The sequence below is a fragment of the Cicer arietinum genome, chromosome 4 (genome assembly GCF_000331145.2).
Source record: "Cicer arietinum cultivar CDC Frontier isolate Library 1 chromosome 4, Cicar.CDCFrontier_v2.0, whole genome shotgun sequence".
NCBI lineage: Eukaryota > Viridiplantae > Streptophyta > Magnoliopsida > Fabales > Fabaceae > Cicer > Cicer arietinum.
The window spans coordinates 59,517,699-59,536,572 of record NC_021163.2 but is presented as its reverse complement, the minus strand read 5'-3'; the positions used below and the strand labels follow the sequence as shown (position 1 = coordinate 59,536,572).

The 18,874-nt window shown below is 26.3% G+C and overlaps 2 protein-coding genes across 2 annotated transcripts; one reads left to right on the top strand and one right to left on the bottom strand.

Annotated features, from left to right (window-relative positions):
- Positions 1 to 8: 8 nt before the first annotated feature.
- On the bottom strand, positions 9 to 2,663 carry LOC101497948 (FCS-Like Zinc finger 10-like). The gene is made up of 3 exons (XM_004498561.4): positions 2,524 to 2,663; positions 893 to 1,851; positions 9 to 586 (listed from the first exon to the last, which is right to left on the bottom strand). The coding sequence occupies exons 2-3, from the start codon at positions 1,810 to 1,812 to the stop codon at positions 433 to 435; spliced, it is 1,074 nt and encodes a 357-aa protein (XP_004498618.1). The 5' UTR covers positions 1,813 to 1,851; positions 2,524 to 2,663; the 3' UTR covers positions 9 to 432.
- A 12,449-nt stretch (positions 2,664 to 15,112) lies between these two features.
- LOC101496651 (uncharacterized) lies at positions 15,113 to 18,549 on the top strand. The gene is made up of 8 exons (XM_004498556.4): positions 15,113 to 15,292; positions 15,378 to 15,624; positions 15,962 to 16,024; positions 16,275 to 16,314; positions 16,883 to 16,947; positions 17,282 to 17,398; positions 17,559 to 17,687; positions 18,222 to 18,549. The coding sequence occupies exons 1-8, from the start codon at positions 15,213 to 15,215 to the stop codon at positions 18,282 to 18,284; spliced, it is 804 nt and encodes a 267-aa protein (XP_004498613.1). The 5' UTR covers positions 15,113 to 15,212; the 3' UTR covers positions 18,285 to 18,549.
- Positions 18,550 to 18,874: the final 325 nt, after the last annotated feature.

The window sequence follows — 18,874 nt, the reverse complement described above, 5'->3', positions numbered from 1 at the left end:
CGAAACAGTTTCAGATACACAATAGTATAATATATAAGATTCAAGTCAAAAACTTGTTTAGGTTGCATACACAAATTCTTGAACATAAAGTAGGAAAACAACTACAACAGAAGATTAAGCCAAGAAAAATGAGCTTAAACCCTTTAACTTTTGCATTTTTCAAAAGCATAAATAACCCATCACATAATTCCATAACATATTATTATACTATATCATAAAGTCATATAACAACCAAATCTAGCTGAAGAGAGCCACCATCCACTAAGACCATGAAATGCCAAAACAAAAACCAATGGCAAACGCAACGCAATGATGTACAAAAATCATCCATGGCTGCTAAAGTTCATAAAAAACACAGCTCTTTCTCAACAGATGATCAGGTGTGCGTTTACTCATTTCATAGACTCAGTGCGAATGGCAGAAAAAACCTCTCTATGATGCATCAGTGAAGATGCCAGATCCAAAGAGTTCTCCACCAGATTCTAACTCTAAAGAATTTTCAAATGGTGCAATGGATTTCTCTAGCTCCTCGTCAATCATAATCTCAAGTGCGCGACAAGTTAAGCTGCAAAACGACTTTTCACCTCTGCAAGTTATCAAAGAAGTCAATCTCAGTTTCAACATTTATCCATTAAATAAACTTTTTAAAATCAAGACTACATCAATCTGGACTGCAACATCAATGTGAATCCAATTGAGACCACATAAAATCAGCCGCATTAATTACAGTGGTGGCCCTGAGCATCTTCTAAGAGGCACACCAAAATTCTAAGGACCGGCCAAACAGCTGCATTTTCATTTGACTGTGATTCTCAAGGATCACAATGTGATAACATTTATAGCAATTTTAAAACATTAGTCAAAACAAAAGTTCTAAGAGTTGTTAACTTACCTATATATGTAAATATCTTTCCCTTCTTCCAATTTCTTGTTGCATTGGTAGCAGAAAGTCAAAAATTTACCCCCGTAGGGACATTGTTTTGGAGTCTCTGATCCATCAACCACATGAGAAAACAAACCCTTCTTCTCCTCATTCTTATTTTGATGTTTTTCAACATCATCAGCAGCACAAATTTCTAAAATACAATCACAGAAAATATGTGTTTTCTTAGGATTAGGACCATGAGAAATCACACATGTATAGTCCTCAGAGCTTTCAATCTCACTTGCAGATAGATTCAAGGTGTTTGCATTCAACTCATCAAATACCAAAGTGTTTGGATTCTTGCTTCCTCCAATAAAATGAGGAGAAGAGCTCAAATCAAAGTTAGAATCTTTAACTGGACTATAAAAGTCCAATGAACAAGACATTGATTTTCCAAAAGGTTCAGGTTCAATCATTGTTTCACCAATTTCAAAAACAACATTGGATTCACCCTTATGAAAAGCAGAATTATTTTGAGTATAAGGAAGCTTAAAAAAATCTTTAGGTAAGGATTTAGAAGCATGAACAGAATCGATAGAGTGATTAAAATTAGGTGCTTTTGTAATAATCATTTGAGGACTAGGAGTAGGATTAACACTAGCCTTCTTGAAGACAGAAAATTTAGAACAATCTTTCAAAGAATCTATGATGCTTAAACCTAGTTTGGTACAGTCATAAATCCTTTGTTGTTGTCCTTCATAAGGGTTACCTCTATTTGAAAGCAAAGTAAGATCTAGTGGTGAAGTTGGACTGTTAAGGGAATCAGAATCCAATCCAAGACCTACAAATTGAAGAGGGGCTTTGAAAATTGATTTGGTTTTTTTCTCATTGTTTTCCAAAACATGAGATTCAGAACAGTAGTTGTAATTCGCATCAGAGATTGCCATTTCAAATGTGTCCTCTTTCTCACCAATTTCTCACAACACCTGATGAAAACAACACACTTAACAATAATGATAATAACAATAATGATAATAATAATAATAATAATAATAATAATAATAAAAATAATAATAATAATAATAATAATAATAATAAACAATATATCAGCTAAAATTTAAATTTAAATCAATATAAAAATATAATGTTACATACATATTCTTATAGAATATGAGTAAAAAGATTAAGACTTTGAATGCAAACAAAGATTGATATAAAAGGTAAAGTATTGAAGTTGGAAAAAACTTAATCAAGAAGAAAAACAAAAACAAAAAAGATAAAAGAAGACCTAAAAATGAAAACTTGAATGATTAGACAAAACATTTCATTTGATAGCATAAACCCTCAAATGCAATGAGAAAAAGAAGCTATTTTGAAATAAGGAAACTGAAATTTGTCATTATTTAAAAAGTATAAAAATAAAAATAAAAATAAAACAATATAAAGTGGTCTAATATAAATAAAGTAATGCAATGAATAATAAAAGGGATAAAATGAAGCATCTGATTATAGCTCAAAAAACACTCCAAGACTGATTGAAAAATAAAAAATAAATAAAAAATGTGTACAATGAGAAGAAGCTAATGAGATATGAGAAATGATGACAAGATTGAAAAAGAAATTAAAAAAAAAAATGAATGGATGAAGAAACAGCAAACCTTGATTGTGTCTATGTGTGGTCTAGAAAGTTCAGAGAGAAGATGGAGCAGAGAAATGAAGTCCAAATGCAGTAATAATAAAATGCGTGTGTGTGTGTGTGTGTGAAACTTGTGTTGTGAGTGGAGAGAGAACACTAATGTATTTGGTACAATTTCTCTTTCTCTCTGAGCGTTACTACTTTGTTTGGCGTGTCTTACACAAAATTCGTAACTTTCACTTTGATGCTGACAAATGTTTAACCATTATGACATTATGCCACCTAACCACATAACTTCTTTAATATATTATTAAATTACATAATTTTTAGTGTGTTTTAAATATTTTATATTTGGGATTTTCAAAGTAATTATTTTTCTATTTTTTTGGGTAAACTCTTTGATCGGTTTGAATTTTGTTGGATAGTGATACATTAAAAAATAATAATTTAAAACTAAATATTAAAAAATAAGAAAATAATATATTAAATTATTGAATGATGATATTATATCTTAACAATTATTTTTAAGTGTCGGAATATTCACGTTTGTTTTTAAGTTAAAAAAGTTACACATAACTTTTTGTTTGACAAAATAATTTTATTGCTGTTATTATTAATTTAATATTAGTATATTTATAGTAGTATTTTGAATGAGATGTTATGGAGTAATGGTGTTGAGTTTAGTTAGCTGCTTAACTTTCATTTTATCCCAGTTGCCGAACATACACGAAACCAAACATACAAAATGCCGCGTCATGGTCAAGGAAGAAACCTAACCTTACCATGGTTAACATGTTTTACTCATAACTCAACAGAGTTATAGTTTAAAATGTAGTGTTGATTTAGGTTCATTTTCCCGTATATTTTTTAAATAGTTATTTATTGCATCTTATATTGAAATTTATAATTAAAATGTAATTATATTTAATATTATTTTTTAACAAAAGAATTATTTATTTAATAAATAAAAATAAAAAATTAAATTAATAAAATCAACAAAATACATTAAAGAGAAGAAAAAATATACAAGTTAATGGTACACTAGTTATACTATAATATTTTAATAATTTTTATTATTTTGCGATCGCAAATGAATTAGCAATTGAGTCTTATTTTACAATGTAGCAACTAAATTAACAACTCTATCCTTTTTTCCTCCTATTTTGCACTCTAATAAATAAAAAATAATAAAATTAATGTTAAATAGGAAGGAATTGTTAAGAAAATAAGATAAAGTTATTAATTCATTTACACTAAACTGAAAAATAGGAGAGTTGTTAAAATATTATAGCATGTTTATTAAGTTGACACATTTGCTCAACTCATTAAATTTGATGTACTTTTTTTATTTAATATATTTTCTCTCCATTTAATGTATTTTATTAATATAATTTAGTTTTTTAATTATTTTTATTTATTAATTTAACAATTTTGTATTTGTTACAAAAAAAAAAAGTATATATATATGTTTAACACATGGTTGAATCCCTGAGATGGGATCTTATATAGGAGAAAAATAATTCTTTATGTGGTCGCATCTCTTTGTGTGATCTCTTAAAGATAAAAAAAAATGCATTTTTGTATATAAGTTTCAGTATATATTATAATGCACTATATATTATAATGGAGACTTTTGTTTGTAAAGGAGATATAAAGGAAAAATAGCATTTGTTTTGAGTAAACATTTAATTTGATTTTTCTTTTTTAAGTAAAAATAGATTGAAAAGAGTTCAAATGATTAGTGATTTTTGATAGAAGCGTAGAGAGAGAGACTTATTTGAAACACTACTTTTGTAGAAAATGAAAGAAGGTGTATATGACATATAATATAATTTTAATTTTGATATTATTATAAAGATATGAAAATAATTCAAAGAATTTATTGAACATTTCAAAATCCAACAAAATCTTCATCTATTACATTTTTTGTTTATAAATAATTTCAACAATTCTCTCTGAATAATATTTCTTACATCACTAACTTATATACAAGAAAAACCAAACGTATTAAAACATATATACCCTTGAATATGACATTTTAACATGGGAAAACTCTTTACTTTTGAAAACTATTTTGCAATTATTTTTTTTAATATGAAACTTAAATGTCAAGTTTTGATAGAGGAAGATTGTAATTGGTACAAGCATATATTATTATTGAAAAAAATAGATGTATACAAAGATTAAAAATACAGGAACTAGAAACAAAAGTTATAAATTACTCACTCTGATCAATTTTATTAGAAAAAAAAAATGAAAATTTGATCACCGATTAACTATTATAAACAAAAGTCAACAATTTTTATTATATATTATTCTTAATTTATCGTTTCTTTAATTCTTTTTACTTTTCAACCCTATACTTGTAATTTTCAATAAACTAATTTATAGAGGGATGACTCATTGCAATTCCCACAAAAAGAATATGGTGAAGAGTCTTTATGAGAGGATTTTATATAACATAAGTTCTCTCTCCAAACTTTAGCTTTTTAAAAGAAAGTGAAATGTTAATTTTTTTTTTTGTAAAAAATTGAACACATTAAACTTTTCAATTTTTAAATTAAAAGACCAAATTATAATTTCATGATTCTTAAGAAAACTTTTTTTTTATTCCTAGCTTTTTGGAATAAATGCTCTAGAACAAAAATAGTCAAAATTAAAATTAGGAGAAGACAAAACAAAATGTGTTTGTCTACTCCATATTATGTTCACTTTTTAAATTTAAGTGGATTATGTGTCATTAATTATTAAAATAAAATTATTGCCTTTTTATACAAAATATTAAAAAGGACAATTCAGTAAATTTAATTTGTGTTTCACGTGAAATTTAAAAAAATTAACTATATTTAACTAACTTTCTTAACTAGTGTGAAATTAGTTTATTTTGCTTATAAATGTGACCGAAAGGAGTAAAGTTTGTCATAGAGGGATAGTTGTATTGTTTATCTTTTTTTTTCTTTCACTTTCACTTATAATATAAAGAGTGAGATCAAACTACAAGTGTTTGACTTGGGTAGGAGAAAGAGTAACAAATCTAGATAGTTGGGAAGATGTAAGAGATAACTAATGTTGGAAAGATGCATGTAAGTATTGGAAACAAAAGGTTATATTCGAAGATGTGATTGCATGACATAGAGTCTCATGCGTACCTCTGTATTATGCACACAAATGTATGACATGTGTGCATTCTTACTGTGGGTGTATTAAAATTAATGTATTGAAAGGTGTAGTGTCATGACATAGAGTCTCATATGTGTTTTAGTATTATGCACACACATTTATGACATATGTGTATTGATATTGTTATGTGTGCTGAAATTAATACATTGGTAAAGATTGTTATGTGCATTGGTATTACACACACCATTTAATATCACTTTTGGTAGGATTATGGTTAGAAAATGTGCATTAAGAATAATAAAGTATTCAATTGTTTTATAGTTCCAATGTTCAAGTAGTATTCCTAACATTGACAATTGTTCATATTAAATGACAATCAATTATTGTTTCTCTTAGTCCCAATGATTGATTTCAAACAAAGATTAATGCATAAGTAGCACAATTTTAGATAAAAATATCACTTTTTACAATTAAGTGTGAATTACACAATTTCTAAATAAAAAATTCTTATTTGGATTCTCACTTGTTAGCATTTCCTAATGTTTATGTTAAATTATCTTGGAAAATGTGTGATCCACTTATATGGAGTACAACCGTTTTCTTGAAAATTAAATATGGGGTAAAATAGATAACTAATACATCTTAAAATGTGTGAATTTTTCTTATAATAGAGATTAAAAAAATCTCCAAACATTTTCTTATACGCAGGTCAAAAGCAAGTATAACATACGAAGAGAGAGACCAAAACACAACATTTGCCTTTGGAAGGAGATAGAGTAATAATAATAAAAAAAAGATTAAGAAAAAACATGTCAACAATGGAAACAAAAAGACAACATTGGAAGGTGAAGTGGCATGACATAGAGTCTTGTGTATGTTTTAGCGTTATGCACGCACATTTATTGCACGTGTACATTAGTATTATGCGTGTACTATAATTACAATATTGAATTTAATTATTTTATAATTTTCAATGCTCAAACAATGCTCTTTATTCCATTGTAATGCATTGGTAACTACAACTAATGATTGAATAATGCTAGACAAACATTAATGCATAATCTTCCAAATTAAAACGAGTAAGAGAATTCATGATTCATTTAAGATAAATAGAGAAAGGCTAAAGCACAACTATTTGACTTTTGTATGAGAAAGAGTGACAAAAAAATAGTATTGGGAAAATGCAAGAGAGAAAAAATATTGACAAAATACATATCAACATTGAAAATAATAAACATATTAAAATGGGTAATGACATGGCATATATAGAGCCACGAGTGTGCCTTAGTATGATGCATATATATCTATTACATGTGTACAATGTGCATTGATATTATGGGTGTTTTGGAATTAAAATACTGATACATATTATTGTGTGCAATTGTATTATGCACATCGTGTATCATCCCTTTTGGTGGAATTAGGATTAGAAATGAATCATAATGAATTGTTGAGCATTCACTTGTCCTATAATTTCAATGTTCAAGTAGTGCTTCTTATTCAATTGTTGTATAATTCAAATGAATTGGTAACTACTTAACACAATTAATGATTATTCATTGCTTCTCTTAATCCTAATAATGCTAGACAAATATTAATGCATAACTGCTCAATATTAATACACACAACTTTGTTTAACAGGCAAACATTAAAATTATTAATGCAATGTGCTATATGAAATAGTGGAAAGAGGAGTACTAACAATACACTTTGTAACACGCATTCCAACACATTATCTTTTGTTGTTAAAGTTTACATGAACTCTACTAAATTGTGTAGGTCTCATTTAATTTTGTTGGAGCCTTTATGAATTTTAATCAATACAAAAAAATATATTAAATAGTGCATTGCTAACATTATTCATAGTGAGAATAATTTTTTTATAAGTGGTTTTGTGTAGTTTGTTTAGATTAGAGTTAGGGTTTGTGCTTCAAGACTTAAGATAATTTAGTTATTATTATAGATGAAAGAAATTATATTAGCATTCAAGTTAGGACTATCTTTTTTTTTTTAAGTGATTTGGTGTAGTTTGTAATTAGTGCTTTGATGTCACTAGAACAATTTAAGTAAGTTCTTCACACTAACGAGAAAAAAATTAAGAACACCAATTTCACTTGCACAAGCACGAAAAAAAGTGTTACTGGTTGGAACAAAAGAAAAACGTGTCACTTATCAATTCAGATAAAATATTTGAAGAAAATTATAATATACTAATTATAATTTTCTATATAAATCATATACAAAATAAATGTTTGTCGTTGGTTAATTACATAAAGATGGTATGTCAAAAGTCATCTAGTTAAGAATAAACTTATATTTCATTAGTTAAATTAGAGAAATATGTATTTAATTAGTATGTGTATTTTGAATATTTCGTATATAGATTAAAATTTAAAGAAAATTATAATAACTCTAATTTTAATATATTGTATGAACTATATAGGAGAAAAAGTGTTTATCATTTATCAAAAATGTTTTTTTATACTAAATATTTGTCCTACACATAATAAATTGTTATTTATGAAATTAAATTATACGCAAGACAAATTTTCAAAAATACAAATTTCAAAACCACTATTATATACATGTTAAATTTATTGTTATGAGTTTGAACATTTAATAAATTTTATCTCTGCAATCTTGCTATTCATAATTAAAAATATATACATATTTACATTTAATAAAAATATAATAAATTACAGTTATTCATATTTAGAAGTAAAATTATAAAAGAAATATTATACTTTAAAATAATACAACTTTGAGCGATTCATGCGAATGTCTAGATGCATTATTAATAATTTAGTTAAAGTATTATGTTTGTTGACAACTTTATTGTATTTTTGAATAATGCTAGCAAAATAATTAATGAGTAAAAATTTTTAATGCTAACTATTTTAAAAAGGAGAGAGTATTTTGTTTTGGTAACCTTTATAGGTGTTGAGTCCATGTTGTCATTTTCTCAAGGTTCTTTTCATGATTTTGTACCTCGAACCAGAAAGAACGGTGCTCGTACACGTGTATGCATTGACATAGATATCCACAATATCCAACGGATCAGGCTTAAAAATTCATTTTTTCTTTCACAGAATACCTTTTTTCTGTTATAACCTTGCCGGTAACCGACCATTAGTTTCTATGTTCACTTTTTTATTTTTTTTTTCTTAATATTAAAGTTGAGAATACATTTAATTGTCATTTAAGTTAGACAAAAATATTAAATTAATTATTTAATTTTTTTAATCAAGTTAGATTTTTTGTTTGTAAAAATTATAATATTGAACTTTTTCAATCTCAATTCCATTTCAATCATTATTATATATTTTTAAAATTTTATTTAATTTAAGATAATTTCACAATTAATTTCAAAAAAATTAATGTGTATTTCACTCAAAATCTCTCTTGATTTATTTATTTTTTTAAAATTGAGGATTTATGTTTTTATAATTATCGTAATCGAAACTCTTAAATAACTTATTGAAAAAATTAGAAAGATTTAAATTTGAGTTTTGCTAATTTGAAATTAAAATTTGCACCGAATGTAAATTTACAATTATAAATGAAAAAATTGACACACACAAAATAAATGACAAATCTATTGCAAAAAACAAAACAACAAAACTAATATATTATTTTCATATAACTTAAATAACTGTATAATATGTTTTATCTATAGCGTACTAAAAGCACATATTAAGAAATGAAATATAAAGACACACAAAAAACAAATATAAAAAATTTATCTTTAAGTTTTGCATTCAATTCTTATAAAAATTTAAAATATAGGTTTTTCAATAAATATTCTATTTTTAATTTCTTAAGCAACGTTGTTATGCTTATTTCTCTTTTATTAAACTAATATTTAATTTGATGGTGAAACTAGAAAAATCATAATGTAAGAACTCCTTACATGATGCTCTCATGAAGTCATATAAAGTCAAAGAAAGGTCTTAATGATCTCTTTGAAATCCATACTATGATAGAACACTGACACCATAAATATTATTATATTTTGTGTTTCATAAATACATATCTTATAATAGTATGATATAATATATCATATATTTAAATTAAAAAATTTATCCTTGCGAACAGTTACATGTTAGTTTCTTATTAAAAAGAACTTATTATATTTTAAATATTATAAATTAATAAAAAATACTAAAAAATCAAATAAGTAATGAAATAGTTTTATATTTAAAACTATCTATCAACACTACTAAATAAATAATTTTAATTTAAAAAAAATGAGTAACATAATTATTTTATTTTATTCATTACAATGTAAATAAATATAACATATAAAATTATATGTAAATGGAAAAATTACCCTGTGATAAAATCATAAATATTTTTTAAATTAATTTTTAAGTTCAATATCAAATTTTATTAATTATTTTTATATTTATATTTGATTAGATTTTAATTTTTTATATTTTAGATTATATTTTATAAATTATTTTATATTTTATAAGGATAATTGAGTAAATTATTGTTCTTATCATATTTTTTGGTTTTTATCTCAGCTCATATTCAGAATAGAGAGACATGATAGTCTAGAGTTCTAAATTAAATTATCTATCGTGTTGGTTCATCAAATATTAGATTCATATATAATATTTATTTATATCATGTATCTTATCTTCTCTATTAAATGAGTTAAATCATGTATATTACGTCTTCCTCCATTTAAAGTGATTAAGTTACTACATTGTAATTTGTTTTCTTTTATTAGAGATCCAATATTTATTAAGGCCTAAAAAGAACTTTAAAGTAAGATATGTAAGGAAAATAACTTTCCTTATTTTACTCACTTTATATTTCTTATAGACCTCAATATAAATAAATTATAAGTTGTTTTCAGTAATAATTTATGTATATATATATTATAAACTATTTTTATAATCTCTTTTAAATAAATTTGTGAGTGCTTATATCAATCAATAAACTCAAATAAATTATATCGATTGAAAGAGACTCAAAATCTTATTAAAAAAAGACATGATAAGTAATTCATTTTATTTAATTAGCATGATAAAATCCTTTTTATTTTGCAAATAGCATAAGCGTGATAAAATCTATTATACCATAACTAACATTTATGTATTGACTGCCATGGGTAGACGTGATTAATTAAGCACAATACTTATATATAAATAAATAGTATTTTAATCTATCTGTACAAACACAATTCATTTGATCCATACTATTATCTTTTTTATGCCATTCATTCACACAACCAAATTAGGTACTAATTAAACTATGTCAAATATTAACCCTGAAGTTCTTTTTTTAGTCCTAGCCGATGAGATAATTGGGATAGACTTCAAGAGACTCCAATGTCAACCCCAATGGAATCAAAAACATAAAGATCAACCTAATACAACCCCAATTTATTTTAGGATGAGCGTATTGGAACATTTTAGAAATACAAAAGAAGTTGTAGTGGGCTTTACACATATGAAATTGGGTTCTGAAGTTTATTTGCTTGGTGGTGAGAAGTTGAAATCAGGAACAAAATTTGATAAAGTGTATATTAATAATCATCCAGAATGTCATGGTGGTTTTTCTCGTAAAGTTTTTCAATTAAAAAAAACGAGAAATGCATTTACTTTAGAACGTTGTACTCATATGGACCAACATTATGGAAAAAGTTCTCCCATGGTAGCAAATGTTGGGTCCAAAATTTATGTTATTAGTGGAGCACCATATTATCTAAATAATCACGTAACCTTAGGTAGTTTTGAGGTTTATAATTTAAGTGAGGATTATTGGGGAGTATTAAATGATGCTCCTCCCTACTCTAGTAATTTTGGTCAACCTAATGGTCAAATATTAGGTCATATTGTTTTAGGTCAAAAGTTGCTTATTAAGGATAGTAGTGGAAAAGCTTATTTCTTTGACACCAAAATTCACACTAGATGGCAAGAATTAGATGAAAATGTGATTAGATCTTACTTTGAAGTTGGCCTATCATTACCAACTAATGGAGTTAGTGTGCCATTTTTTCCCGGATTCAACAATGATTTTCAACTTGTTATTTCTCGTGAAGGATTTGAAGATGCTTATGCTATGATCATACATACACCAACATGTTCACTAATGTATTATCAATCTCTAAAGGAAGTTTTTAAAGGGCGTTATCCAATTGCAAAAAATGGAGATAGAATCCAATTTTTTGGGGGGAAGAATATTTTTCTATTGCTCCCTAACAAAAGAATTTGTGCTATGTGGGTTGGGTTTGACCACTTTAGAAGGTTAAGACTTTTTGTAACTATATTTGCTTTGGAGTTGTTATGTGATCCTATGGTATGGACTTCATCATCATCTTTAACTCCTTTTCAAAATCGAGTGACAATGTCCTATAGAGCTTCGGAGACAACATTTTTAAAAACTAAAATTGTTCATACTTTTGATTGCATTGTCAAAGATGCTACAGCTCCAAATTATGTATTTGATGCCTTCTTCTATTAATTGTGATTAGGGTTGTTTGATTAGAGTCTTACTAGTTATATATACTACTAAGTACACTATGTTATTATTTATAAATGTTTAATTACACATGAGTTTATGCTATATGTTATATATTTAATGTTTACAAAGTTGATTAAAAGTGTACTACTACGTTATTTTATATATAAATTAGTCTTTTATTTTAAAATATTAACACAGTTGAATTATTTTTAATTAGATTACTTCTGTTATAAAGTTGTGTATCTGATCAGTAATTGATAGAGCAAAAAAAATTTAACAAAAAAAATGAGGCAACAAAAAGAAGAGCAATATACGCCAAATGCAATTATGTTAGAAGAACAATACAATCTTAAAAGAATAAAAAGAACAAAATCATAAATAAAAATATAAAAAGTTTCATAATAAAGAAATTCAGCTAATTATATCTAATTGAATATACTATTATTTCTTGTATCTTATATACGTGGACATAAAAAATGATGTCCAATTTAGAATATAATATTTATCTTTTTCTTCTCTCTTTCTTCCAATCACATTATCAATTATAAAGGTGTGATTTTTTTTATATATAACTATGAGATATCGAGTTTAAATTTGAGACAAAACATTCACTCTAATAATATCGATAATATTTGTCAATTGAAGTATAACTTAAAAATAATGTATGTATTTTTATATGGTGCTGTATACATCGTCAAATTATTCATTCTACTTCATGTATAACTTAATAGAAAAATAGATAAGAGTGTTGAACACCTCTACAAAAATCAATGCTCATCTAACGCAATTCATTCTCTCAATCTTTCTCGTATGTAAACAAATGTAAACATGTCATCGTTAAACATCTCATGTTTAAAACAAATTTAGGGTATATTTGGTTGGATATAAATGCATGAGAAAGGAAAGAATAGTTTAAATGCAACGTGCAATTTATTTTTTAAGAGAGGAGAGAAGTAAAATCTTTTTTATAGTAGTTTTTATTCTTCCTTCATTAAAAAAAAAAAAGTCAACAATTCCATTTGTGTTATTGAAATACAATTTTTGACACACACCAATACTATCTCATTAAATATGGGGCTAAATTACATCTGTGTCCCTTAACTTAATATCAGGTAACGTTTTAGTTCTTTATCTTTTTTTTTTCTTCCTGATTTAGTCATTTGTTCCTAAAAATATCAAATAAAGTATGAAAATATGAGTTTATTTGAAGATTTGCGTTACGAATTTGATGAAATTTGTATTATATTGAAGAATATAATTAATTTTATGAGTTTTGATTGAATTTTTTTTTGAATTTTTGTATAAAAAATGATATCATTGTTGAAATTTTAAAACATAAAATATCAAATTGTCACTTAAAATTAAAATAAAGGACCAAGTCGGAAAAAAAAAAAGATAAAGGACTAAAACGTTACCTAAAATTAAGTTAAGGGACTACAAATGTAATTTAGCCTTAAATATGGTGTATTGTTTCTTCTCTTTTTTGCAAAAAATAAAAATAAAAATAAAAACACTTTTTAAGACATTGTAAAGATTTATGTTATTAATCATTAAAATATATATTATTAACTATTGTTTAAACATATATTTTATTAATCAATAAAATATATACATTAATTATTTTAGAGTACTTATTTAACTACTGAATCGCAATATTTTAAAATAGTTAATGATTTATATTTTAGTAGTTAATGAAATATTCAACATAACTAATTGTATAAATTTATTTACATATCACAAAAAAATATTTCAATAATAAAAAAATTTAAAAATGATTTAAAAAATATTATTTACTATATAAATACACCATATAAATGCAATAAACAATATATAAGTATCAAATATTGTATTGATAATTTATATTCAAATAACATTTTTTAACAATTATGGTCACCCACTTTCATTTCTACTTCCCCTAAGGCACTTGGTGGTTGCATAAATTTAATTAGCTTAAATAAGTGGTCGCTTTGTCCTCTGAAAGTGGGCTTAAATTTAGACAACTAACGGTTAAATAGTCAAATTTATTCTAATCAATTTTTTTATATTTAAAAAATCAAAATAACTAAAAAAGTCTCAATAGAAGTATTGAATTATTAATTTAATTTTTATACATTGTCAACATAAAAAATTATAAAGTAAAAAAAATTTATATTTGTCAATTCATGACAATCAATTATATAACTGACTTTAAAGATGATTAAAATAAAAAACAAATATTTTTATTTATTAGATAATCATGATTAACTAATAATATAAAATCTCTTTAAATTATTGATATCTATAAATTAAATCTTTTAAATCATGCCAATTGTTTTTTTAATCCTCTTTTCCAATATATATTAGTACGGTTGAAAGAAGTTTTTCAAAGTTAAAATTGATTATATCATTCATAAGATCAACAATGTTACATAGATAATATTAGATGGATAAGTCATTTTATCTATTGAGATTGAAATGTGAGAATCATTTGATTTTAAAATTTTGATAAATGATTTGACAACTAGAAAAATTGAAAGATCGTTATTTTTGTTTGATAATTTCATAATATTAAGTGCTTATTTGTTATAGGTTCTTAAAAAAAAAATCATATTTAATAATTTAAAAATTCCTTTTTAAAAATTTTTAAGAAAAAAAACTATTTTGTGTCTGCAACAAAAAATCACTTTTTTTTTTTAAAAAAGTTATAAAAATGATTTTTTTTTAAATTACTAAAAGCATCTTTTCAAAAAATTAGTTTTTCAATTATTTTAAACTTCCAGAAGTGATTATTTTGTTTAAAAAATAATTTTTTTACGAAAAAATTATAAACAAATAAATAACTAATGCTTAAATCCCTTGCAAATAAATAAATAACTTTCGAAAGTGATTCTCATATAACAAATAAATAACGTACCCTAAATCCCTTGCAAAAAATTGGATTAGGCCTTAAAATTCTTATTTGATTTAATAAATTAGATAAATAATTAAGTAATTTTAAAGTAGTAACTAATTAATGAAATAAATAAATTAGATAAAATTCTCCTTCATCCCCACACCTCCCTTTCGTTGCCCTCTGTTGAATTAAGCAGACCCTTAAGACTCCGTCTAACTCTGATTTCATTTCAAGCAAATTAATTTATGGCGAAACCATCTGAAACCAAAGAGTTACACTCACAAGACTCGTCAACTTCATCGCAAGATCACCACAACTGGATCACGTTACGTCTTTAACAATCTACATTTTTTCATTTTCTTCATTCATCATTATTATTGCTAATTAATCTATGTTCCTTTTGTCAGCAGCGAGCAAAATACTCTCAAAGATAAACTCATCACAGAGGATTGTTTCACATGGAAATTATCACAAGAATCCGAAGAAAGATTGAGATACGTTGGTGGCGTTGATATAAGCTTCTCAAAGAATGATTCATCAATGGCTTGTGCCACCCTTGTTGTATTGGACTTCAACACTCTCCAAATTGTGTATCAAGATTTCTCTTTCGTCACTCTTCGTGTCCCTTATGTGCCTGGCTTCCTTGCCTTTCGAGAGGTTCTTTTTTTCTTGTTGAACATTTCAAGGATTTATTTGTGTATGTTTATGTCCATTAAACACTTTTTGTTTTCCTTAGTATGCACTCAATTTAAGAAATGCATAGAAGGGCATATTTGAATTTTTCACATTATAGAAATACTTGCATAGTGATTTTGAAGATGTGGAAATAGTTATGAGATATTCACAAGGTGTTTTCGGTTTATAGATAGCTTAATGTCATAAGTTTTATGTGAGTCAACTTTCATTTTATCTTTGATTGTAAATAGCTTATGGATAAGTTATTTGTTTTTGAAAAAATTGTGTCTTTTTCTTATGATATTAATCTTGACTGTAGGCTCCAGTTCTTCTAGATCTTCTGGAGAAAATGAAAAGGACTAATAATCCTTTCTACCCTCAGGTAATTGTTGTGTGCTACATAAATAATCTAAATGAGTTGAGACATTAGGAACTTGCTCATTTGTCCATTATCTAGTTTTCAAGTTGCTGGTGCCAATCTTGTTAGCTGCACTAAAAACTCAATTCTATAGTACAATTCTAACAGATCGATAACTTTTTTATTTGCTGGTATATTTATAATGTTTTTGTAGCTCACAATTCCGTGATTTCGTCATCTGATAAGAAGAAGATTATTCTCCTGTTTTTGACAGTTGTTAATGGTTGATGGAAATGGAATACTTCATCCCCAAGGCAAGTGTTCGATATACGAACATTGCATAATGAGTCATATATTATATTTTTTTAAATGATTGATGATTTTTTCTTTTCGTAGAATAGTTGTATGATTATTTTGAAACGGAGAAGAAGAGTTGTATGATTGAATTTAAATTATGGAATACGAAATATACAAAGATACTCCTACTGTTATGCAACTTTTTCTTGTTGCTGTTCAGTTAGACTAATGAGGTATTGAATAAGATATTTCAAAATTAATAGAATGGTTGGCTTCTGTTTCAATCATTGATCATTTTGCAACAATGAGTTTAGCAATCGATGTTTAATTTAACTGAAAAAGCTGTAAACACCGATTTCACTCACGATAGAAAATTACTCTGATAGATCAATGCCATTTCAGGCAATACTTTGACAGTGTATACATTTTTGGTCTTTGTTACTTTTCATCACTCGACTTCTGTTGTTAAAGTCATTTTAGGTTCTTGGTATATATGATATATTCATAATTGTTGTGACAAACAAATTTTTTAACTTGCTACTTTTATTTTGACAAATTTTTGCTTGCTACCTTTAACTTTTGCAGGTTTTGGCCTTGCCTCTCATATTGGAGTTACAGCCAATCTTCCAACGATTGGGATTGGAAAGAATGTTAGTATTTATAATCTACTAATTTATTCTTCTAAAAATCAAGCCAAATTTATTATTTTGTGATCTCTTGGGTCTCAACACTTTGTTTTTTTAGATAAGACTTATGTCACTATAATGATCAGCCTTTGTAGATTTTCACATGATTCTCTATCAATTTAGAGATTTGATTCTTTCTTTCTGTGTTTAGATTGGCAAATGTTAATATATTCGTTGTTATGTTAGTGTTTTTTCATTCACGTATAAGTATTTGAGATTTGATTCTGCCGACATATCGATGTTCTGAATTAAGAAGTATTGAATAAATACATAACTTCTGTAGCTTTATATGTTCCAGTTGCATCATGTGGATGGTCTCGATAAATCTAGAGTGATGAAACTTCTTGAAGCCAAAGAAAACTCTTCAAAAGATTTTATTACTTTGGTGGGTAGCTCCGGGCGTACATGGGGAGTGGTAAGAATTTGAATTAATGCAGTCACTTAAAAAGGCTGTGCCATACTTATAAAGCTTAAACTTAAGCTGTCAAAGTACACTTCCATGTGTTTGTGCACTTTTTATTGATGTATTCAGCATGCTTAGTTTTTCTTTCCTTTCCTTCCAAACTGTTATCCAGGCCATGAGATCTAAACAGAGATCCTTAAAGCCAATATTTGTATCAATCGGTCATAGAATATCACTCCAGACTGCCATTACGATCATTCAGATGACTTGCAAGTATCGTATCCCAGAGCCAATTAGACAGGTGAAAGTGAAACAATTTGCCATTTGAAAGAATGTGATATCTACTTTATACATACATCATCTATTATCACACTCACAACTGATCAGTTAAATTTAAAGAAAAGTGTAAACCAGAACACAAAAAATGGAATATTTATGCCTTTTTTCACTTATAATCCTTTACCTCTTATTAAGCTAGTATTAACTCCTCTCTTGTTCAGAAGTTGTTACCAGTTTATTGTAATAGGTAATATTGTCTGAACACATACTGCTATTGGTTGTATTTGTTCTCCTTTACTTAGTATTTGAACTCAAAATATCCATTGCAAAGTATCATATTAATGGTCCATCAAATATTGCTGCATCTCATTTATAATTATCCTCATTAGATGTTACAAAAGTTCAGGTGTTAATATCTGGTTTTCCATCAAGTAATTTCTTCCAGCAACACTTTTTTTCTTCTTCTGAAAACTAGGTCTATGAATCAATGTCTCTTTTCCAATTCGTGTTTACTTGTACAAAATAAAGTATCCTTACACGTGTATTTGAACTTCAGGCTGATATAAGTTCCAGAGACTACATTCGGAAGATTGAAATGAGTGCCGTCGGTCTGAACTAATTTCACTGATATGCAAAATTGTTTTAATCAATTCTTGAACACCTAAAAGGATGCTAGCACTTACTGTATACTACCATGGATTAAGGTAGACATTTTACGGAGTAAATTGTAGCAACAAACATAGATTTCAAGTGCAGAAATGTATGTAAATAAACTCAAGATTATGAATATGCTTTTCATTTCATATATTTTGAAGTCAATGAATGTACTATATTACTTGACACAATTTAAATCCCAAACTTGTATTGGAACAGCCTTTTCATCAGAGCAGTGTAGTATTCTTTACAGAACTAAATCTACTTACTGTAATATATGTAGTCGCATCACATGGATGTCTTATTCAATAGCTTTTAGGAGTTTGTTGTTGAGTCAGTTTTTATTATTCTGTTCTAACAGAATCTAACTGCATTGATCTTAGGAGAGTGCTTCTAGCACCTCTTAAAAGATGTACCCTGCAATTCATTAAACTAACTCCCAAAGTTCTCTTTCTTAATTTTATTACTCACTTAATATCTCTTTTGTTTTTTGTGATCAAAAGGGACTTAGCAATAAAAACAGGCGGAAAATAAAAAATAAAATTAACAGAACCA